Source organism: Ailuropoda melanoleuca, chromosome 15, assembly GCF_002007445.2.
Source record: "Ailuropoda melanoleuca isolate Jingjing chromosome 15, ASM200744v2, whole genome shotgun sequence".
Taxonomy (NCBI): domain Eukaryota; kingdom Metazoa; phylum Chordata; class Mammalia; order Carnivora; family Ursidae; genus Ailuropoda; species Ailuropoda melanoleuca.
The window spans coordinates 84,121,956-84,145,879 of NC_048232.1; the positions used below are offsets into that span (position 1 = coordinate 84,121,956).

Consider the following 23,924-nt stretch of genomic DNA (forward strand, 5'->3'; position numbering starts at 1 on the left):
CCTCCTTCAAGAAACCGTCCTGGATCCTCTGTTCACAACTATCTAACCATCACACTGACTTTACGGTCAGTTCCAGGTTTTCTTCCCAGCTCCACCACTGTGTGACTTTGGGCAAGTCACTTCACCTCTCTGAGGCTTTGTGTCTCCATCTGTAAAATGGGAAGAATACCACCTACTTTGTACGGTTGCTGTGCACGTGCAAAGATATTATAAACGTAGAAAATCCCACACAGTACCTGGCACACAGCAGACCTCCAAAGGAGAGTTTATACAGATTTGCTTGATTTTGTTGCTGATTAAACAGCTATTGGCACATCAAAGTCTTAAAAATGGGCAGAACTTTGTGCCAGCAATTTAACTTGTAGAAAATAAGGGGAGAAGTTGGGGATGGTTAAATTAATTCCGATCCATTCATGAGATGGAAGTGCCACGAAGCCGTTGAATCTGTGTTGTAGAATATTTACCGTGAAAGAGCATTGTAACGGAAAGTAGCAGTCTGTCTCCGGGTGGTGGTATTATGGTGAATCTTAACGTTTTTCTCCCCTCGGAAATGCATCGACTGCAACTTCCTCTTCTCTAGGACTCTCTTTTGGCTTCCTTTCATACTGCCAGAGCCAAGCCCACCCCTGCTCCCCTCTGTGCTCCCAGGGGGTGCCATTCAGCTTGAGAGCATGCCTGGTGGGCATTTTTGCTGCACGCACCCCTCTTGCCCTGATGCCTGTGGTCTGTTCTGGCAGGTTTGGTCATGCAAAGACACATACCCACACATCTATGAGTGGCACTTCAGCGCACGATGCTTTTGATAGTTGGATTTTGTTTGTTTGTTTTTGTCTTGGTGGCAACAGTGGCCTGGGAAGATCATGGGAGGCAGAGTCAGGGACACTGTAGTTTGGTCCCTGATAACTGTAAGGACTTGGACAGGTCACCTTTCCTGACCTGTTTCTTCATCTATATAATGGGGATGTAATCCCCATCTCATATGACTATGAACAGTGAGATAGCAGTGATGAAGCCGCAGAAGGCAAGCTAAGGACAAAGCACAAGCTGGCATCCCGCAACCCCCCTCCCCGGGTGGGATATGTGTGACATTCCTCCAGGAAACTTCCAACTATCTTCATGCTAATGGTTTACTGGGGGAAAAACAACCTTAGCTTGATAATAGCAAGGCCTCCAGTATCCTGGGGGTTTTCTTTAGCAGATGAAAGTCCTTGGGACACCTCCCTTTTTCCTTACCCCCAACTCCCAAGTATATAATCAGCCACCCCTCACAACCCCAGTGCAGGAGTTCTTTCTGCCCATGGGTCCTGTCCTTGTGCTTTAATAAAATCACGTTTTTATAAAATCACCTTTTGCACCAGTGACGTCACAAGAATTCTTTCTTGGCCATTGGCTCCAGACCTCACCAAATTCCAAAACTATGTCAGTAGTAACCGTTATTTATTGATCCCTGACTGTGTGCTAGCCACCACCCTGGGCACTTGACTGCACATTTTCATTCATCCTCAGGGCAGCTCTAGAAGGTACTATTGTTGCAAGATTTATATTCCTTTGGTGCCTGTGGTCCTTGGTCAACACCGCTTCAAAGAATGAAGAGGTAGACCGGATGAAGAGTGATGGGCAGCAAAGCAAAGTTTATTGAGCGATAATATAAAGTTTATTGAGTGATAGTACAAAGCTCCCAAGGAGGGAAGAGACCCAAGAGGGTTGCCACCGGAATTTCTAAGTCTAGGGGTTTTTATGGGCTTGTTGGCGGGCTGTTTTAATCTGATTAACCCTCCACGTGCCTCTCACCCAATCAGGTGTTTGTCATCTATCTGTCATGGGGAAAAGGGTGGAGGGCTCCTTCTAGGGTGGGTGTACAATCCTTTTAAGGGTGGTTTCCTTTGAGGGTAGGGGGGTTTGGTGGGGAGCCTTGTCCCTGCCTGTCTTTCTTCCAATAATCCCTCATCATTGTCTCCACTTGGTGAAGAAAAACAAAAGGGATGTGCCCAGGGCTCTACAAAGTACCCGGCAGCCTACAGGCCTGAGACCAGCCAGGGCAGGTAAGGTGAGTTACCTGCCAGAGGCAAAAAACTTAGGAGAGCAGCAAAATAAATACAAAAATAAATGACATTTTAATTTCATTTTTTTCTTTTTAACTTAATATTTTTAAAAATCAAAATTAATGCAAAGGAATCCATGATGAGCAGAATATCAGAAAAGATTTAAAAGGATCAGTAGGGGTGCCTGGGTGGTGCAGTCCCTTGAGTTGTCTTGGTTTCCACAGAGGTCATGATCTTGGATCCATGAGATCCCGGGCACCTTGCTGAGGGCAGAGTCTGCTTGAGATTCTCTCTCCCTCTCCCTCCCAGTCGTGCTCTCTCTCTCTCTCTCAAATAAATGCATAATTCTACAAAAAAAAAAAAAAAGACAGGATCAATAATTGTGGCCTGCTGAGGAGCCATATTCAAGCTGGGCAAAAGAAAAAAAATCTGCCTTTTTTTTCCAGGACCTGTGCCAGAGTTTGGTTCATTCATTAAACAAATGCATTGTGCTACACACTGTTCTGGGTTCTGGGAACACTGTAGAGAACAAAACAAGGGCCCTGCCCTCAAAAAGCTTTTGTTTTCTGTTGGATACAGACAGCCAACAGAATCATCTCTGTGGGAAGGAAAACCAAACTCCGTTCTCCTGAATCTCCTGCTCCATCCGGATCTGGTCCCTGGGACTCTGGGCACTGGCAGGACCTGAGACCCCTCCCAGGGCCCAGGAGTGTAGAGCCGGTGCATGGGGCTGGAATCACGTAGATTAGTCTCTCCTATCTCATAGCCAATACCTGTTCCATTGCCCAAGAATTCCTATGAACTAATTAAATGCAGATACCTGGGCCCCGCCCCTGCTGCTGGGATCCAGAAGCTGTAGGATGGGGTTCACAGGGCAGGACACGTTTTTGTCTCCTGTGGATTGGGCCCACAGCAATAGCACACCTGGGCCTTAGACCTGTAGTGAACTAGTTTCCTTACAAATACCTTTCCCCATCTCTTCCTGAATTCTCACCTCAAACCATTTCACTGATGAGGCTGCTGAAACCCAGAGAGGGGGTGTGAGCTGCCCTGAGGCACAGACCCAGGAGGACCAGAGGGAGTAGCCCTCGTGGCCACCAGTGTGTCCCTTTAAGAGAAAGGCTCATCCCTGGCAACTGGTGCTCAGACGGGGCCTTGGAGCAGCCCTAGGGACAGGGAGGAGTAGGACTGGGGGAACTGGGACTAGAAAGACCGGCCAGAGGGCCTTTCCAGAGCACCAGAGGAAGCCAGGCTGAAGCTAGGGGGCCTGAGATCCTAGCCTGGAAGGCTCCTGCTCAGGAAGAAAGGCTCTGGCTCTAAGGGGCCAGGAGTTCGCCTGAGGTTTGGAGGTCAGCGCAGCTTCCGTATTTGGTTTGGATACTGTGGCTCCTACCCTGGGTGTTTCACTTACTTTTGCCAAGAACCATTGGAGGTGAGTACCCTCATCAATTTCTAGAGGTCAGTACTGACAAGAGAGGTGAAGATGGCTTTCCAGGATCACAGTCTGGCCAGGATTTACATTCAGTTCTGTTCCTCTAAAGCCCATGCTTTTCCCTGCCCCCTTGGTGGAAGGCCAACTGCTAGTGTGTGCTGAGCGAATATAGGGGGTATTGACTCTCTTTTTCCTTGCCTGGAGTGTGACTTTTTGAGGGTGGCAGTCTTGATGTAGTGTGCATACAGTCAGACTGACAGCTCCTGGGGCTGCCCCTCCCCAGCTGGGTGACCTTGGGCAGGCCCCTCCCAATGTCTAAGCCTATTCCTCATCTATAAATGGGGCCACTGCCTCTCCCGGGCTCACAGGAAGATAAGGGGTGCAGGAAAGGAGATGTGCTAAAAAGAGGCTTGCAAAGAACAGTCAGGGCTGGTCGCTGGTTCTAATCTCCTCTTGGTTCAGGGGCAGTGGGAGGTTGGGGGAGATTGTGGATGTTGGCTTTTTTTCTCCCTATTTCAAAATATCTGCAGGGCTTACATTGTTTTCACAATAAACAGGGCATGGAATTTAAACAAGTGGAAGGGCAAGCTCAGAGGTGTTTGTGGAGGGGGTGGAAGGCTGTTGCTGGGTTGGCCCAGGCCCCGTTGGGGCCAAAGCCAGTGGGGACAGGGATGACACTGCCCCACCTGGAGGTGCGGGGCAGGGGCAGCAGCCCTTCCTCCCCGTACACCTGGGGTTAGTGATCTCTGTGGATCAGAGCCCAGCCCCAGGCCTGAGAACTTGGGCGATTCACTCATCTCTGGAGCCAGAGGCGGGGAGAGGAGTCCCCACCAGGAGGGGTGGTAGAGACTATCTGATCCACAGTCTTCATTCTACACATGCAGAAGCTGAGGCCCAGAGATAGGGAAGCCTTGATTAGGGTTATTTGAGTCAGAGGCTCAATCCAGATAGGTCTGTATCCAAGTCCAGGGGTTTTTTTTATGACCCAATCTCCCCTTCAGTGTTGGTCCCACAGGAGAGGCTGGCTCTGTGCCAGGTGCTGTGCTAGATGCTGGGCACTCAGGTGATCCGAGCCAGGCCCTACACCTGGAGGGTGCCCTGACTCGTGGGAGTGTGCCGGAAGCGAGGAGGAGTCCAGGCTGAGGTAGGGAGAAGTCAGGAAGGTTTTGTAGAGGACGTGCTGGAGCTGGGCCTTTAGCTCTGAGTAAGGGGTTGCTCTGAGGCTAGGTGGGGAGAGGCGATCCAGGTCCAGCCAACAGTAACTGAAGGTGGAGGTGCCAAGCGCTTGCAGTGATAGGGGCCTGTACTTGCTGCAGGGTATGGAGGTTGGAGAGGCCCAGGGTTTAAGAAGGGCCTTGATCGGGGCACCTGGGTGGCTCGGCTGGTTAAGCATCAACTCTTGATTTTTGGCTCAGGTCATAGTCTGTCTTAGGGTTGTGAGATCGAGTCCCGCATAGCTCTCTGTGCTGGGTGTAGAGCCTGCTTGAGATTCTCCCCCTCTCCCTCTGGGCCTCCACAGCGCCACCTGGTGCTTGTCTCTCTCCCTGCAGCGGGAACTTGCAGGGCTCGCTCTCCAGCGGGGAGGGGGGAGGGAACCTGTGAAGCAGAGATCTCTGCAGGGGACTCTGGGCTCCTGGGCAACCATTCAGACCAGGACCAGTCCCACAACCCCTGACCCCTTCCAAAGCAGCCAGGCTCCGTGGTCAAGGGCTCACATTCAGAGATGCGCCAGGCCCCTCCTGGGTTCTTTGCTGCCCTTTCAGGCCAGAGCCCCTCTGAGCTTGAGGAGACATGGGTCTCATGGTCCAACCAGCCAGCCTGGGCGGACATCCCCCTACAACCTTCATCCCACTTCAGAGCAGGTCCAGCTTCCACGCACACAACTGTGATGAGTGGCATACTCTTACCTAATGGTTCCCTCAAGCTTTGGGGAACTTTGCTGGAATGTTCTCTCCTTAGAGCTTCCTCTATCCAATACCACCAGGCACCATCACTCCCTCCTCAATGGTTCTCCTCCCACCTTCCTGGGCCTTACAGATTGTCACTACATGCTGAAAGAACAAAGGCAGGTACCACACAGCATGTCTTCAAATCCACAGAAACATCTGCAGAGATGTTCACAAAATCCACTATCTCTTAGGATGATGGAATTTAAGATGACTTTTTCCTTTCATCTTAGTACTTTTATTGGTTGCTTACATTTTCTAAATATTATCTTGTAACCAAAAAATTCATTTTAGGAAAAGCAATTTAAGAAATTTAAGCACACCCCAAATCAAACCTGGAGTAGCTCTGTCAAAGCTCATGGACGCAGGGCAAGAGGCTGACAGTGGCTCTGCAGTCACCAGCTCTGGCCTCTCCTGTTTCTCAGGAGCTGACCATTCCTCTCTGCACTCTGAAAACCCAGGGAACGGGGGTGGGGGGGCTTCTTCACAGCTCCGGGCACTTAGCACAACACACCTCACCTCTTGCCTGACTTCTGCACTACCCTCCTCCCTGGTTTTCTGCTGCTCCTCTTATGTCACCCCACCCCCAGTCTGTTCTCAACACAGCAAACCGATTGTGTCATTCTTTGACCTACAAGGCCCTGCACCAGCTGACCCGCAGGCCTCTCCGGCCTCCACGCCTTCCCCCACCTCCTTGGCTCTCTTGCTCCAGCCACTCTGGTCTCCGTTCAGTCCTTCCGGTGTTTTCTTCACTTGCTGCTCCCTCTACCTGGAATGTTCCTCTCTCACTTCCATCCTTTGTCAGATAGACTCAGATTAAACATCACCTTGTCACACGACTTCCCCAGCCTCCTCATACATATCCCCATTCTCACACCCTGCTGCTGCCTGGTTTTATTTCCTCCCCAGCACTATGCCACCTGAGAGTACCAAACTTGTCTCCCCCTTCGTCTCCCAACCTCCCCAGAACAGAACCCTTGCCGGGCAGGGGCCTCGTTGGTCCTGCTCACCACTGCACCCCTAGCACAGAGCCCAGGGCTGCTTTCTATACAATAGGCTCCCAGAGAAACCTTTCTGGTTTGAATGAACTCACCTGATTGACTTGCCTGTGAGTCACAAAGTCTAAAGGTAAGCCCATTTGCCATTTGCCTCACAAGCAGGCCATACACATCTGCAACGTCTCGTTTTGTAAACTGTCCTCAGCAGAGAGGAATGGCCAGGGCCTCTGCACGGAGCTGGCTCACAGGAGTCCCACAGTCAGTGGCTGTGGAATGCGTTCTGCCCTCAGCCTGACATTCATGGAGCATTTCATCTGTGCCAGGCACTGAGCGGAGCACTTTGCATTTACTCTCTTGAAAAGCACCCTGTGAGGTAGGTACCATTCACCCCATTTTACAGATAAGGAGACTAACAGACTGGCTCCCAAGTGGCAAAGTTAGGACTTAAGGCCGGGCTGTGTGATCTCAGAGCAGGCAATCTTAAGGACTCCTGCCTCCTGAACATGCCCGCTTTGGGGGAAAAAAACAATGTTGGCCAAAGTCACCTACCCTCTGCATCCTCTGGAGACACGGAACCATCTTCTCCAGCTAGCATGCTGGAAAGACACAGCACCTCAACAGCAAGGTCTCATGGGTCTGGTGGTGAGAACTCATGACCTAGATTCAATGGCTCAGCCATGTGCCACCTGGATAACTTCATTTCTCTGCACCTGTCTCCCCATCTGTAACATGAGCCCCGTTATCTACATCTCAAGTGCGTTGTGTGTGAAAGCACCTAGCATAGGCTCAGCCCTAGGACGGTGCTCACTCAAAGTGGGCCAACTGAACCGATGGACACCTGCAGCCACACTGCTGTGTCTGGCAATAACAAGGCATGCTCAGAGAGCTATCCACCCACCCCCATGCTTGCTCAATGAGATCATGGTAACAAGGTGGGGAGAGAGTCTTGGGGCCATACACCCAGCCGATAGCCAAAATGAACCCGGAAGTGAACACTTCTTGCTGAGGTCAGGTGTCCTCTGATGGCCAGGGTCCTCCCGGAACAGATCTCAGACGTTGGGGCCAGCAGGTGAGGCTTTGAGTCTTATTCTGCCACCAGTCACAAGGTGACATGGGGCAAGTAATATTCTCTCTGGGCCTTTCCCCCATTTTTGTAAACCAGTGGTGAAAGTCATACATTCTTCCCTGCTATTGTCACTTCTTATCCATAAGGCTTACAACCAAGCAAAGGCAGAATATCTAGACTCAGCAAAGTTAAGCTCAGAGGGAGACAGAAACCTGACTATGTTGGATGCATACCCAGACCTTCAAGCAGTACGCAAATGTAGCAGGCAGAAATGAGTTTATTGCATTTGAAAAAACACCAAAGAAAACGAGCAAACACCTCTGTACTAGACAGTTATTAGTTTGACTTCAAGGGCAAAAAGGAATCTCAAAGGTATAGCTTTATTTTGGGAGGGGGTGATGGTCTCATCCCTCCTCCTTCCCTGTCCCTTCAAACCAATGGACCTTCGTGGATATGATTACACACATGGTTCTTTTCTCACTCTGCTCACCTTGCACACCTGTGTGGAGCTAGCTGGTCACAATGAGCATGCTCCTGGGGTTCTGGTATTGACTGAGAAATGTGAGGATGGGGTTGAGGGTCGTAGCCTGACCCCAGGCTTCCAAAATGAGTGACTGTGGGACTTGGATGAGGAGAGAGAGCTTGCCTTCCTGGAGAGCTCTGAGAAGACAGCTGGGTGATCCCTCCATCTCTCCCCACAATCCCTAGGGCATAGGCATTGGCACAAATGGCTGCTGGGCATGAAGGGGGCCTTTCAATGAACTGAGTGACTCAGTCTCTCAGGGTAGCCACTTTGGCTAACTTCTCCTGGGTCTAGAGTGACTGCTATTAAGAGTGAAGCCAGCTGAACCTAGATATGGAGGAGAAGGGGGGAGGAGCCTGTGATGCCCTCTGGATAGAGCTCAGAGTTCTGGGAGGAGAGGTCTGGAGCAGAAGCCTGGAAGAGCGGGCTAGTTGAGGCAAGCCGGAAAAGGAGAGAAACTGGGTGGGAGGCAGGGCCAAGGCCTCCAGAAACGAGCTGCCCTCCCAGGAGAAATCCAGCCTGAAGCCCATTCTCCATGAGCCCAATTCTGCCAGTAGGTCCACAATAAATAATTGTCTCTGCTGTTTTCTGCTCTCCTCAATGTCCCTTGACATCACAGCTGGTCACCATGGAGATGCCCCTGGTCAGGTCACAGGCCAACACTAAGGCAGAAAACCATCTTTTCCTCTAGCTGAGACCCTGATGGTACCAGGTGCTATGACTGATGGCAGAGACAGGAGGAAGGGAGGCCAGAGACGAGCAGCAGCTTTTTGAAAAGCAAAGGCACCTGCTACAGGCCAGACCCCAGGAAAGAGAACATAATTCAAGTCTGAGAAGTGGCAGGAGCTATGGCAGGAGGGGCCCACAGATGCCAGGCCTGGGACTCAAGGACCCAGCAGTTCTAAGTCCCTTTTCCACACTCACTCCCCCAAAAACTAACTTAAGGGAGGCATGTGAAGAAAAGGAATCTGAAAGCCTCTCCAGAGAAGAAACGTCCAGATTGTCCCTCCCAAAATCTCCTGCAGCAGCTCAGGAGGAAAATGCCCAGGCAGGCTCTCAACAATGCACCCTTAAAGTCAGAATGACAACAGAAATAACGTGTGCCTTCAAAACACATTGAGGATAATGTAAAAAATCTCTATTGGAAACAACTCGAAATTTTCTTGCTACCTTGATTCTGCATTATTATTCTTTCTACCTCAGGGATATTTTCCTAGAGCGGGGAATCCTTTCCCCTTGGTCCCTAGCCGAATATTGCATATTGGTGGGGGGTACAGTGACGGCAAATAACCTACATTATTACTTGTAGACAAAACGCCTGGGTCTCTGCTGTTCCAGCCCAAACCTTCATTAACTATGACAGGTCAGCTATGCTGAGGAAGAGCAGCCTGCAGACAGCAAGGCATGTTCTCAAAAAATGATGTCAGAGGATTGGCAATCAGTAGGTGGAAGGAAGAATGGCTTTATCCTGTGTTCTCTGGCCTGACACTTGCTGTCACTCTCCCTCGATCCTGAGGCTTCTGGTTGCTCCAGGCCTGGCCCCATGGCCTTGCTTGGGGTAGGGAGGGAAGATGAGAGAGGTTGAGGCTACAGAGTTCACTTAGGTTGGGTTAGTCTTCCTGAAACTGGTCCCAGGTGCACCAAGTCCTTTGGTTCATTTGAAAACCAGAGAGTAACTGCTTCCGGGATGTCGCAACTGTTGCTTCACCGATGTCGTAAAACTCACCTGGTGAGACAGGTGGTGACAACCTGGGTAGAGCGTGGGCGTTCTCTGGAAAGAGGTGCTAGGTCGGGGCTCCCCCAAACTGTGCCTCTTGCCTTCTGCTTAAACAAACCCCCTCCCTTTCTCCAGTGTGGAAGACGCTCAGGCAGCAGCGTCAGAAGTGAACTCACAGACAAGACAGCCTTAATAAATTAGTATAATACTATTAGAAGGGATGGCATTTTGTTCTGTTTCTTAGCAGCATTGTCCTACATGCAGCCTGACGATCTCCTTCCCTGGGAAATTTAAAAAGCCGTCCCCTGGTTGTTAGCTCTGATGTAAAATTATAAAATAGAAATCTGGTAGGGTTTGTTTTGTTTAAAAAGGAAAAGCCCCTGGTGAGGCAGGGCGGTCCCATGCAGTCCTGTTAGCTCTGGCCGTTGGGTCGGCCCACGGGGCTCCCTCCGGGAGGCTGGATCTGGACGGAAACCAGGAAGGGCCGCAGGGCCTGTCCGAAGGGCCTGTGGAGACAAGAGACCCAGGGGCTGGGGTGGGCTGGGTGCAGACCGTCACAACTGCGCCCACAGGGGCAGTGGTGCCACCACACCAGGAAGGAGGACACCACAGCCTCATGCAGTTTTCTCAGCTACCCCGCACGTGACGTTCACTGAGGGGCTCTCGAGATAGCCTGCTCTGCCCTTTAAGCCCTGGGGTCCCCTCCCGAGTAGATGCTGCCATCTTAGTACCTTCGCTGCTAGATCCTGGGTAGCTGTGGCTTGAACAGGCTAGGGACGCACAGGGAACTAGAGCTTTCTGACCTTTCTGTACCGGAATCTTTAACTCTTACAGTACAAGAAGATAAAAATAAGGTTTGAATGAGGAAGCTGAGGCAAAAGAATAAGGGCATGAAAACGGTATCTTCTAGGGAGTACAGGGAATACTCAGGAAAAATGACAAATGCAGGTTGCCAGAAGACGACGTTAATGCCACTTTCTAAAGGGCTCCCCGTTCACACTCAGAGTAGCTTGTCTGGAAAAAACACTGCGAATACTGGAGTCTTAGAGATTTTCCAAAATTCCTAGAACCTTAAATCAGGGGGCCCACAACACATCTCAGTTATTGCCTTTTTCTTTGGTGGATATTGCCATTTTTGAAAATCACGTCCAGGTTTGAAGGGAATGAAGCATTCTCAAGCATAAACAGATGAAACCGGGATATATTAGCCCTAATGCAGACAAGTCCTGGAACTCCACCCATCAAATAACAACAGCAAGAACATTCCAACTACTTCTACTTGCTTAGGGCCCTATAACCTAGATCCTTTAGCGAGGCCGTAGGGTTCAACACACCCACTGAGGACCAGGCAGGGTGAGCCAGGGCCGGGAGGGGCTCTCCTCACCAGCTGGACACAGCAGTCTGGTTTCCTCTGCAAGTTTTTCCTGAGGGGTTCCTACCCACGTGTGAAAAACAGCTCACCTTGCCGAGCCTGCTAAACCTGCCAGGATCTCTGGTGCACAGGGCCCCAGTTCAGGAGAAACTGAGCCAGAGTCAGCAGATGGACATGGTCCAAGAGTGGGTAAAGGCTGCCTGAACATAATCAACAGCCAAGGAAGGGGAGGGTATGATGGGTTTGGGTGTGTGTGTCCTTTTAGGAGACATTGCCTGGATGATGGCCCACAAAACTGGGACTACACCAGGGTGGGAGGGGCTACAGTGTGTTCCTGAAGAAAACACCTACTGAGGGCTGACTGTGTGCTACAAGATATGAGGGCCGTAGGAAGTTGTCTTCGAGGCCATCAAAGAGCTCATGGTGCAGGGAAAGCAAGACCAACAAATGACATTTACAGAATAAGCCGCCCTACTAATGCTCGGATCTATCCTCTGCTTTTCCCCCTAAAGTGCACTTTATGTGAGCACTTCTGGGAGTGGCCTGCTTCACGAGTGACGTGAAAGACAAATGCCAGGATTCTGTGCAAATGCTGGAGCCAGGGTCAAGTGGGTTTCTAAGTTCTGTGGTTGCACTCAGGCCAGAGCACAGCGGGTCCAACTCCAGGGAGGGTGAAGGTCGCACAGGCAGGCATCAGTGACTGGAGGGAATGGTGGCCCTCCCTGTTGGCAGGTGTCATCACGACAGGGCCCACCTAGCATGAGAGGATCCTGCTGAGAACAGGGGAGGGTGGACATGGGCCAGACAAGCCGCACTGACTGTGAACGGGGGTTTCAGGGGCAGGGCCAGAGACTGAGGCCACTTACGTGGATAGAATTTCAGAGGGAAGGTCAGTGATGTAAGACGGGATCTTCCGTCCAGTCAGGAACTGAGCCACTTCGTTGGTGAAGGTGTTACAGTTGTTTTCAAAGACGTCATAGGCCTCTCTCCTGTGTGTTGTGGGGAAGGTTTGGAGAACAGCTCAGAGGGGCGGCAAGTACCTACGTGGAATAACTCAAACCAAGTAATAGCATGGTGAGCACAGCTGAGTCCAAGGACTAGGATTCCCCTTTTCTCTTACGCTCCAGAGGACGCTGGGTTTGGCACCCCAGACCATAAGACACCGATTTTTAAGGGAAGGATGAAATAAAAATATATGGCTCCTCTAGAGTTTCAGGAGAATCTTTATATTCACAAAAGCAGAGCTCCAGGGTTAGAGCTGAACACTTAACTACAATTGACTAACGCTTCTCGAAGAGAAAACCCGCTCCAGGTCGCATGTCATCCTGACCCCTCCACAAACCCTGTTTTTGACTTTTCAGAACAAGATACTTGCCCAGTATGGGTTGAGAGCAGCAGCTGCTGATTTTAATCAGGAGGAATAAATAGCCCTTCTTTCCCTCAGCGTTTCGGCAGAAGGTATGCCGGGACGGATTGTCCGCCTTGGAGCAATGCTGGGCTCTTGGAGGCATAACTGCCTTCTCTTCAAATTGATTCAGCAAATACTGGGCCAGACCTTGTGCTGAGTGTTCTAGGGAATGTGAGCTGGTGGCTGCCCTCCGGGGCCAATCGTCTAGTGGGGGGACGGACACGACTAACCACCACCCGTGTCTCCACTCACCGGAACAGAGACTCCCCCAGGGAGGACAGGTACTCCTGAAAGAGTTCTTCTGTGACTTCTGTGCTCCCCACATCAACCACAGAGTCTGGGGGCCCAAGCAATGTCCCTCCCTAAAAGAACCAACCCAAAGAAAGTCATTAAGTCACCATCTCCACTGAATCTTTTCATGTGGCTTCCCATGGAAGACCACAAATGCTGTTCCAGTGTGTACCTTTCAGAGCACCCAGGGCAGATGAAGAGTGTTATTTCCTATTTGGATCAAGGCTGCAACGGCTTAGAGCTTCCTGTCAATTCTCCATTGCCACATGCCAGCAATGCGGCTAAAAAGCTGGGCTGCTGGTTTCTGGCAGGGCCCCAGGAATCCGAGTCTCTGGCCAGTCAGCCCCCTGATGCTGTCTACTCATCTGGTTGATTAAAAAAAAAATAGAAACCCAGAATCTGAAGTCTCCCTTTGTCCCCAACATGCCTGATCCCAAGGGCAACAACAGGATAACCAGAAATGGCTAGCACTTGATAGGCCATCTTTCTGTGTCTACATTTAAGTGAACGCAGCCAGTTTTTTCTTGTGACACACTTGATATCCCTTATAAGACTGGGAAAATGTGAAGGACTCAGAGAAATCTGGCAGGCTGGCAAATACTTCCATAACTCAGTTCTATTTTGATCTGTGAGGCTGATCTAACAATGGTGATAGGGTTCCCCAGGCAAGGGAGTTAATGGCCCATGAAAGGCCTACAGAAAACCCTCTGCCATGGGTTAACAGACTGCCACAGCAGACCAAAGGAGAGACTGAGGCCAAGGGGAAAACTAGCCAAGGGTGAAACAACAGATCACTAGGGAGGACAGAGCTGGGAATGGGCTGGGCAGTAAGGGAGAGCACTCCTGAGCAGAGCACCTGGAACAGATCATTCATTCATGCAATAGCTATTGAGTACCTACTGTGTGCCTGACATTGTCTGAGGCACTGGGGAAAGCCTGGTGAGCAGGATAATTATGGTAGTCCAAGAATAATTGTCCAAGAATTGCAAGAGACTGAAAGGTCACTAGTCGAGCCCCTATTATTCACTCACATAACAAACATGCATTGAGAACTTACTAGGCGCTGGGCCTTATGCTAGGCGCTGGGGGTACGATGTGGACAAAACAGATGAGATTCTTGCCCTCATGGAGCTTATACTCTAGCAGGGAAGGCAGACAAAAAAATCCCATAAGCCAATGCATAATTATGAGCTATGGGTCTTGCTAGAAAAGTACAGAATGCCATCAGTACGTATGACAGGAGACCCTTCCAGTCTGAGGGGTTTGGGAAGACTCGCCTGAAAAACTGACCCTGAGCTCAAATCTGAAGGATGGAGAGGCAGAACCAGGTGAAGGATCAGGGAGGTGGACCGAAGTGAGAGGGTAGGTTCCAACGTCCATGGAATGTTCTAGGAATGAGAACGGGGTGGGGGTGGGGAAAGGCACCACATGAAAAGAGGTCATTCAGAGAGAGAGATGGAGACCAGATCAGATAGGGCCTGGAGGCCAGGCTGAGCTTGCTGGGTTTTAGTCCAAGGGCAGTGGGGAGAGTTCTGACAGAAGCACGGGAATGCCATGATCAGATTTTCATTTTGAAAAGATCACTTCGCCTCCTGTGTGGAGTCCTGACTGAGGAGGAGCAGATGTACTTTACGGTCCAGGATAGTTGTGAGGGTGGCATGGCTGAAAGTGAGAGTTCTGGAATATGGGAAGAGATGAAGAGAGAGTGACTTAAGATACATTTACAAGGTAGAATTAACTGGGCTTCACGAAGGATTTGTTAGAGAGGGTGGGGAGCAGAGAGAAAGAAATCAAGAATGACCTTTCATTTATGAGTAGCAAAATGAATGGTTGCTTGGTCTTTGCTTGAGCACCTCCTAGAAAACCCTTAGACAGCTTAGAGAGGAACTTCTTGGAAAGGTGCATGGGCTTTAGAGACAGAGAGCCCTGACTTTTAGCACGGGGGCCACTTACTGGCCTTGTAGCTTGGAGCAACTCACTTTACCTCTCAGATCCTTCATCCCTCGGCTGAACATTGGCTGAGTTCATGCTATGAGCTAGGCACAGGGACAGAGAGCGAGACACAGTCTCAGCTCACAAGCAGCTGACACACAGCTCCCTGCAGAGACCCAGGAACAGCTCATCTACCGTATCACGCTCAGTGTGACCCAGAGGGATCCACAAATGCCGAGGGAGCAGAGAGGAGGCTGGGGAAGGGTGTTCTTGAGCTGAGTCTTAAGGTAGTTACTAGGAACTATGCCACAGGCTGACAGCCACTGGACTAGAAGCCAGACATACAGAGTGGTAGCAAAGTTCCTGGTCTATGGGAACCCCAGGGACCTGAGACTGGGGAAGGGTGTGGGGAAGCCACTCACGGGGGGACAGCTGGAGATACCGCTACTGCCGAAGTAGAACTCATCCTTGTGCACAACTATGGAGGTGTGCCTGCAACGCAGAGAAGAGACAGGATAAGCCAGAAAAGTTAAAACTGGTCTGAGAAAAAGCAAATACCACACTGGAAAGAGAGTAATTTCTGCCCAAGGATAGGACTTACAAGGTCAACAGCCTTATAAAACTAAACAAAGGCATAAATATCATAGATTAGAGTTTCTCAACTTTGGCACTAGTAACATTTGGGGCTGGAGAACTCTTGGCTGGGGGGCTGTCCTGTGTATTCTAGGAAGTTTAGCAGCATCCTGGCCTCCCCCCACTAGATGCCAGTAGCAACACCCCCTCCCCTGCCCCCACCAGTTGTGACAACCAAACCTGTCTCCAGACACCACGGAATGTCCTTGGGGGCAGAACTGGGTCCTCCTTGAGAACCACTTCTATAGGTCATGTTAGCAGGGGAAGGCCCTAGATTCACCCTGATGCTGACAAACCATTAGTGAAATAAAGCTCTGCAGACCAAGTTGTGTTCCCAGGCTTTTAAAACGAACAGGAGCAGTTAACCTGGACCATGCTGAGGGCAAGACTAGATGAGAAGTGTGGACCTATTTCAGGTGAAGGTGTTCATATTACTTGGTTTGAGTCAAACAAAGCAAAGGATCATTCTGGTCATCCCAAATGTCAACAGGCTCTAGGAGTCCAGATGGAATACTGACCTACGGTTTCCTCATTAATGGAACTGAGAGCTCAGCTACCATCTTGTCTGACAGGGACAGATCCAGTACAGAGGGACCAAAGTAGACGTGTTTTAAGACAGACATGTGTGGCTCTTGAGACTTCTGTAGTTAGAAAGCTTGGTCAGGAGTGGGCATGACATCATTCTGCCCTTCTTTAGGGCAAGGTTTCTCAACCTCAGCACCACAGCCATAAATATGGCTGGATACTTCTTTGTTGTGAAGGGCTGTCCTGTGTATGGTAGGATGTTTATAGCAGCATCTCTGGCCTCCACCCCCCCCATCAAAAATGTCTCTAGAAACTGCCAAATGTCCCTGGAGTGGGGGGTCAGGGCACAAAATTACCCCTCCTACTGCTTTAGAAATTGGAAGTTTTATGATGCGGAGTGCTGGGTTTCAAGCTGGAAGCCGCAGACCAGACCCAAAATGCACAGGTACTGCTTTGTTTCAAAAACTAGCCAATCAGTGTAGAGTCCCTCCCACCCCCAACTTACCAGATGCCTTCCAGTTGTTTCCCTGTGGAGAAAAGAAGAGATTTAGCCACTTGGGATCAGATTAAATGGCCTCCCAGCCTGAGTAAATTCAGACCATCACTCAAACCCAGAGGAACCAGGGGGGCGCGTGCATGGTGCAGTCGGTTAGGTGTCCAGCTCCTGGTTTCAGCTCAGGTCATGATCTCAGGGTCGTGGGACTGAGCTCTGCGCTAAGTGTGGGGTTTGCTTAAGACTCTCTCCCTTGAGGCAAAAAAAAAAAAAAAAAAAAAAAAAGACTCTCTCGCCCTCTCCCTCTGCCCCTGCCCCCTGTGCTCTCTCTCTCTCTGAAATAAATAATGATAAAAAGAAAAAAAAGAAAAATACAGAGTAACGCATTATAAACCTCTTGCAGGACTCTCTAGGAATGCAATTCTCCTCCAATAAGGTCCTTAGGTCCTGATGCAGGTATGTTGTGTTAAGTAGGTTGAAAAGTGATTAGCATCTTTCATCAGAATACAAGATAAAAAACACTGGTATAGATGTACCCCAATTTTGCATCTGCTTTTCTTTCCCCTTCAGGGTCAATTCAACTTTGCCTTTTTAATTTCTTTGTCTTACATATAGAGAGAGAACAGAACAATGGTATAGAAAAGCTATTATCCACTTCCTCATTGAGCATATATGAGGTGAAACCCTTCAGGAAACAGCAGAGCAAAACTTGACAAATGCCATCCATCTGAATAGTCAATACAAATTTTTTCTACACCTGCATATGGCAGAAATGATGTTAGGTATGGAAATGAAAATATGAACAGATCACTGTCCTGCCTTTAAGGAGCCCAAAGTCAAATAGAAAGAGACACACATACACATAACTAAGTAAAATACAATGTTGATAGGCTCCAATGACAGAGTATAATTACAGAGTGGTAAAAATAAGATGCTATATATAACACAGATAAGGGACTACCTTTATAAGCTGCAATTCAACCGCGGAATGAGTAGGGGCAGGAATCAATGTTTCTGCTGGGGTGGATAATATGTGCAAATGCACAGTTGTGATAAAGACAGGTTAGAGAAGAGAGTGCAGTGATGGTGATAGGAGGGAAAGTAGCTGGCAGCGGCGCCGGCAAAGTAGGGTAAGCCCGGACAGAAGATTGCCCTACACCGTGGGAGCATTCATGGTTGTTAAGCAGTAGAGAGCCTTGATCAGATCCATGTTTTTAAAATACACGTATGTCTTTTAAGGGAACTGCAAGGGCGCCTCAGTGGCTCAGTTGGTTAAGCATCCACCTCTTGATTTCCGCTCAGGTCATGATCTCAGGGTCGTAAGATTGAGCCCTGCATCCTCTTTGTGCTCAGCGGGGAGTCTGCTTGAGATTCTCTCTCTTCCTCTACTCCTTCTCCCCTCTTACAAAAATAAAATAAAATAAGGCCTCACAGTGTGTAGTACCCAGAAGCTTGAGAAATGGAGACTATATTAGGTAAAATGGCCTTGGGGAAAAGGGTAAAGACCTCCAAAAGATAAATTTTACCTCTGGATTAGTGGTAAGATCTAAGAAGAGATTTCGGTATCCGGGGAATTAATATGAACTACTGTGTCTATTTCACATATAAACATTTCATTCCCTGTTAGTGTTGCGAGGCTAAATGAAGCAACAAGGAAAATAAAATGTCTCTCCTCCAGTTAGGAGACCTGCATGCTTTTCACTAAAAGACCTGCTACTTTGGCTCACAAGGCCCAAATGGACAGAGGGATTCTGGACTGGGGTTTCTGAGGTAGCCCCCTCAAGACTGTGAGGCAGGCTCTGCCCTTATCCAAACTGAGCTGAAATCCCACAGAGGTGGATGAGAAACAGACTGGATGCTCCAAGGCAGTGGTAACCCATTTAGGACAAGCATCTTCAAATATGGATTGAGCTTAATTTGAACTCCTTCTCAGTTATCCTTATTCTCACAACATCCTTATGTAGAGTAGGGCAAATATTTATTAACGTCATTTTACAAACAGGTAAATAAAGATGCATGGTTTGTCCAGCATAAAAGCAAGAAGGAAAAACACAATACGACAATGTACTTGTTGGAGCAGCTCGGGTAGAAACACTGCTCAGCAGCCTGTTCTTGGGAGGAAAAGAACAAGGGCCACGGTCTCTTCCACCGGGTGACGGGCATTGGAAAGTGGAACTAAATTGATTTAAATTTTTTTTTGGCCACACTGGGGTTGGAGTAGGTGAGTAGGAGGTGGTCATTTGAGATTGAATTAGGTCACAAGGCCATTTTGGAACATGAATTAGGCTCAGTGGATATTAGCACACTACAGAAGCAGATTATTTTCCCACTAGGATTTCCTCAGCAGGCCAAAGAGTGGGTGGGTCAGATGCCAGCCTGTCTCCAAGCTTGTTGGCATATCCAGTGCATTGATTTCAAGGCCTATGAAGTGTGATCATGAAAACAAATGGAAGAAAAGGATATCAGTCCTGTTTTCATCATGAGTAACAAAGAATGCAGAGTGAGGTCTGCATTAGGCAGCATTTCACTGACCGTGAAGAGTTAAGTTAGTCTATCAGTTAACATGGATGGAGCATATAGACAGACATGCTGGTTGTAGGACATGCTCCAGGTCAGCACCTGGAATACTGCTGGTGTTCAACAAATGTCTATTGGCGACGGGGCAGCAGGGGCCTCTGTGCAACTAGCCCTAGGTCACTGGTATAAATCAAACACAACCCCAGCTCACCTCCCAAATTTCTCTAGTGAAAGAGTTTTAATTCCAGTATAGTTAACATACAGTGTTATTGATAGTGTATTTATTTATTTAGTTTTAAGATTTTATTTTTAAGTAATCTCTACACCAAATGTGGGGCTCGAACTCAACAACCCGAGATCAAGAGTTACATGCTCCACCTACTGCGCCAGCCAGGCGCCCCTTGAGAGTGGTTTTAGTTGACAATTTTTTAAATTAAAACTTTTTAAAGTTCATTTATTTAAGTCATCTCTACAACCAATGAGGGGCTTGAACTCACAACCCCGAGATTGAGCCGCATGTTCCTCTGACTGAGCCAGCCAAGTGCCCCTAATTGGCATTGTTTTAATCTGCTGGTTGGCTCAGCATCTGCCAGGTTACCAGCAATGTGAAGGGGTTAATGTTAATTTAAAAAATCAGCTTGCTCTTCTCTGGGGGCGCTGGATAAATATTGAATCTAGGTGGGAAAAGGGCAAAAGGAAACATTTGTATAACGTAAGTGAGCCTCTATGCCAATATTATAAAGAAAAAAAAAAGCCTATTGGCAGGAGGGCTTTTCCTTCCTTCAGGCAGAGAAAGGTTATCACAAAATCAAATGCAGTACACTGTTAAAAACTGAGGGGGTATTTTAATCTTCGAAAAAAGTAGGTTTAAAACTACTTGATATTCTAATGCTAGGATTCTGTGCAGCCAGTATAGGATTCTTTCCTCATATAAAATAACTCACTTTTGAGTTCTTTGCCTCAGTACTGAGAGGGTTCCCTTTTAATCACTGCTTGTTTTCATTAGTCAGGCCTTGTAGCAATGCCTCAAGGTAGGTCTGCAACATTCAGCCAGGCTATATTTACTGAACACCAACCACTGTGCTAGACTCTGCATAAATCTAGAGTTCTTGCCCCCAGTGGAGCTTCCAGTCCAGTTGTGGGGGGGTGTGGACATTGCTGAGAAAATAAACAATTACAGAGTCCCTGGGTGCTTTAGTCGATTAAGCATGTGACTTTTTTTTTTTTTTAAGATTTTATTTATTTATTTGACAGAAAGAGAGACAGCTAGGGAGAGAGGGAACACAAGCAGGGAGAGTGGGAGAGGAAGAAGCAGGCTCTCAGTGGAGGAGCCTGACGTGGGGCTAGATCCCAGAGCTCTGGGATCACGCCCTGAGCCAAAGGCAGACACTTAACGACTGCGCCACCCAGGCGCCCCGGCGTCTGACTCGATTTCGGCTCAGGTCATGATCTCAGGGTCATGACACTGAGCTCCATGTCGGATTCTGTACTGAGCATGGAGCCTGTTTAAGATTCCCCCCTGCCCACCCAGCCCTGCTTGCGGGTGCTCTCTCTCTAAAAAAGAAAAGAAAACAAATAATTATAAAATAGAATGATGAATGCTATTAAAGTGGAGTACAGGATGTTATAAAGCACATACTAGGGACATATGACCAAGGTTTGTGGGGTGGGGGTCAGGGAAGGTTTCCTGGAGGAAGAAACACATTTAGCTGGGAGCTCAAGGATGAGCAGAAGTTACCCAGGCCAAGCGAAAGTATTCAGGGCAGACAGCATAGCCTTTGAAAAGCCAAGAGGTGAAAAAGAGCTGAACGGGTTCAGTTCTGTTACAGTGTACAGGGCTTTTCCACTGGCGTTCCACAGGAGCATTAAGGCCTCATGCCCTAAGGTATCTATTGGCAGAATTGAGAAAACAGTCATTCAGACCATCTCCCCTAGAGCTGAACTCTCTGTGGAANGGGAGAGCACACCTGCAAGTGAAAGCATGAGCAGGGGGAGGATCAGAGGGAGTGCAAGAAGCAGACTACCCATTGAGCAGGTAGCCCTATGACAGGACTTGATCCCAGGACCCCAGGATTACGACCTGAGCCAAAGGCAGACGCTTAACCGACTGAGCCACCCAGGAACCCCTTAGAGTTCATGTTTATTTCATTACTATTTGTATTACAGAATTAAGCAAGGAACTGGGGATAAAGTAAAATCTCAAATATTCATTAGATTGCATTCTGCCAAGAAATAAATACCTTGTTCTATAACCTTATGTTTTTAAACCTGAGAACAATTTTTTTTAAAGATTTATTTATTTGACAGAGAGAGAGAGACAGCCAGCGAGAGAGGGAACACAAGCAGGGGGGAGTGGGAGAGGAAGAGGCAGGCTCCCAGCAGAGCAAGGAGCCCGATGTGGGGCTCAATCGCAGGGTCCTGGGATCAGGCTCTGAGCTGAAGGCAGATGCTTAACGACTGAGCCACCCAGGCGTTCCTAAACCTGAGAACAATTTTGAGATAGGCTTGTGAAAAAAATAAAAAAACCCCCGCAACCCTGGGATACATGCATGCACACAAACTTTAGATCAGAAAACAATCTTTTACTCTTACCGCAATTTAAAAAAAAACACCCCAAACACCTCTACATTTATCTCTATGTCCTTTAGCACAGAAAAAGGTCATGAAATTTACAGAACAGCCAAAATTATTAAGAGGAGGAACTTAAAGGACAATTATAATAGCTAATTATCTTAGGCAAATGGTACATTATGAAAAAGAGGTATAATCACCTGTCTATTAGAACGCTAAGGATAAATTTGGGACCATTTTCATGGTGAATGAAGGACAGCGGACCAGGGAACCAACTCTAGGAGACTGGACACTGGACAGCATAAAACTGTGGAGTCTACACTGTTTGGGGGAGAAGGGAATTACAGGGCTTTCTCTAGTTCAGTCATGACTGTAATAGAGCTAGATGGGGTCTCTTTCTTTAATGATTTTATTTATTTATTTGACACAGAGAGGGAGAAAGAGCACAAGTAGGCAGAGCGGCAGGCAGGGAGAGGGAGAAGCAGGCTTCCTACTGAGCAGAGGGCCCGACTCGGGTCTCCTTCCCAGGACCGTGGGATCATGACCTGAGCCGAAGGCAGCCACTTAACCAACTGAGCCACCCAGGCACCCCTAGATGGGGTCTTATAATGAGGAATCATCATAACAGGCATAAGAAGGAACAACTGATGAGGTCACACTAATTTAATCTGGCAAAATGAAGGCTATGAGGAATGCTCATAAATTTATGATTATGAATGGCAAATACACATTGAACCCAGATCCTTTTCTCATCCAAATTTGAAACACTTGACCAAAGATGACTTTACAAACTTGAAAAATTATAAAGGGACACATTACACAGTAGAGGTGATATAACAAAATGATTGACAACATGAGCTCTGAAAGTCAGGCTGCCTGTGTTTATAACCCAGCACTGTTGCTTATCTGCTGTGAGCCGGGGCAAGTTTTCTAATGCCTTATGTCTCAGGTTGCTCAAATGAAAAATGGAAGTAACAACAGGACCTACCTCACAAAATGGTGGTGAGCATTACAATGTACACAAAGTACTCAGAAAAAAAAAAGAGTCTGGCACATGGTAAGTTCTCAATAAATACTAGCTATTAATATGCTTCTGGAAGTCATAGCAAAAATCAGGAAACAAGTGGACTTTTTAAAGGTTCAAATATATTTAGGAATGGGAAATCAGTATATGGCTACTCTCAGAACTGGGACATAAGCAACTTTAAGGTTGGTGATGTCTGGACAGGATGAACCAGTAAGGCAACGCCCATTTTCCATAAGTTTCCAACTCTAGAAAGTAGGGACTATTAGCTTTGATAACGCTTTCATTACTTTTGTAAAAGGCAAAAAGCAATATAGGGAAAAAGGGATAGAGAAGAGAGAATTAGATTCGCAGGCAAGGTGATGTTCGAAATCCCATTGTGGTCAGATGTGCCAAACTGGTGACGTTTCCATTTTTGCTTGTGATCCTTCTAGGATTTCACATCTATTGAAAAAAGAAGGGGGAGGGGGCAGGTCTGGCCCTCCCCCTTCAGTTATGGCACTTTTCTCTTCACCCATGATACTCCACAAAGGCCTTCTTTCAGTTCCAGGACAAGGCCAGGCTCTATCCTACCTCAGGGCCTTGGCAGATTGATCCTTCTTATGCCTAGAACACTATCACTCCCTCGCCACTCTCCTTGTGACACTTCTTCATCCTTGACTTCCCAACTTAAGTCACTCCTTCTGATACCCTTATTTAAAGTTAGGTTTCTCTTGTTACTTTCTTTCTTTCTTTTTTTTTAAAGATTTTATTTATTTATTTGACAGAGAGAGAGAGAGACAGCCGGCGAGAGTGGGAACACAAGCAGGGGGAGTGGGAGAGGAAGAAGCAGGCTCATAGCGGAAGAGCCTGATGTGGGGCTCGATCCCGTAATGCCAGGATCACGCCCTGAGCCGAAGGCCGACGCTTAACGACTGAGCCACCCAGGCGCCCCTCTCTGTCTCAGCACCGTTTGCTTCTTGCACAGCCTAACACTTATCACAATTATTATTTGAAATGATTATTTTCTTTGCCTATTTTTAATATTTTCCCCAGTAAGCAGCTCCATGATGGCAGTGAACATCTTTGCTCAATATATTCTCCTCAGTATCTTAACACGTGGACTAGTACATAGTAGGCACTCAAAAAACAATCTGTTGAATGAATCATGAAGCAGTGATTCTTAAGGGCACTTACAGCTATGATCAAACTAACCAAATAATGGCTCCATTCCAAGAAGTTTAGTTAGAACTTAACTGATGTAATCTGTTAGTGATTAGCACATTCCCCCATGACTCTGTAAGTTTTGCTTTCAGCTTTGCCTTACTCATTTTTAACAACTGGTGATCTAGGCCCAAACTTCTAGCTAATAATGGATTGGCTACATAACAATTATCTGAAGAGCTTATTAAAAATACAGATTTTTGGATCAAAACTCCAGAAGTTTCTTATTTA

At 48.0% G+C, this 23,924-nt stretch overlaps 1 protein-coding gene across 2 annotated transcripts in view; it reads right to left on the minus strand.

Annotated features, from left to right (window-relative positions):
- Positions 1-1,716: 1,716 nt before the first annotated feature.
- Positions 1,717-23,924, minus strand: part of DESI1 (desumoylating isopeptidase 1) — a 24,928-nt gene continuing 2,720 nt past the window's right edge. The window contains exons 2-6 of one of the 2 annotated variants that reach the window (XM_034643859.1): positions 16,391-16,412; positions 15,150-15,219; positions 12,757-12,866; positions 11,963-12,085; positions 1,717-2,389 (exon numbers count right to left, since the gene is read on the minus strand). In XM_034643859.1, coding sequence (XP_034499750.1) covers positions 2,194-2,389; positions 11,963-12,085; positions 12,757-12,866; positions 15,150-15,219; positions 16,391-16,412 — 521 coding nt within the window. In that variant the 3' untranslated portion in view covers positions 1,717-2,193. Of the gene's footprint in view, positions 2,390-7,743; positions 10,231-11,962; positions 12,086-12,756; positions 12,867-15,149; positions 15,220-16,390; positions 16,413-23,924 lie in introns of those variants that run through there. The other variant, XM_002929280.4, reaches the window with a different exon arrangement.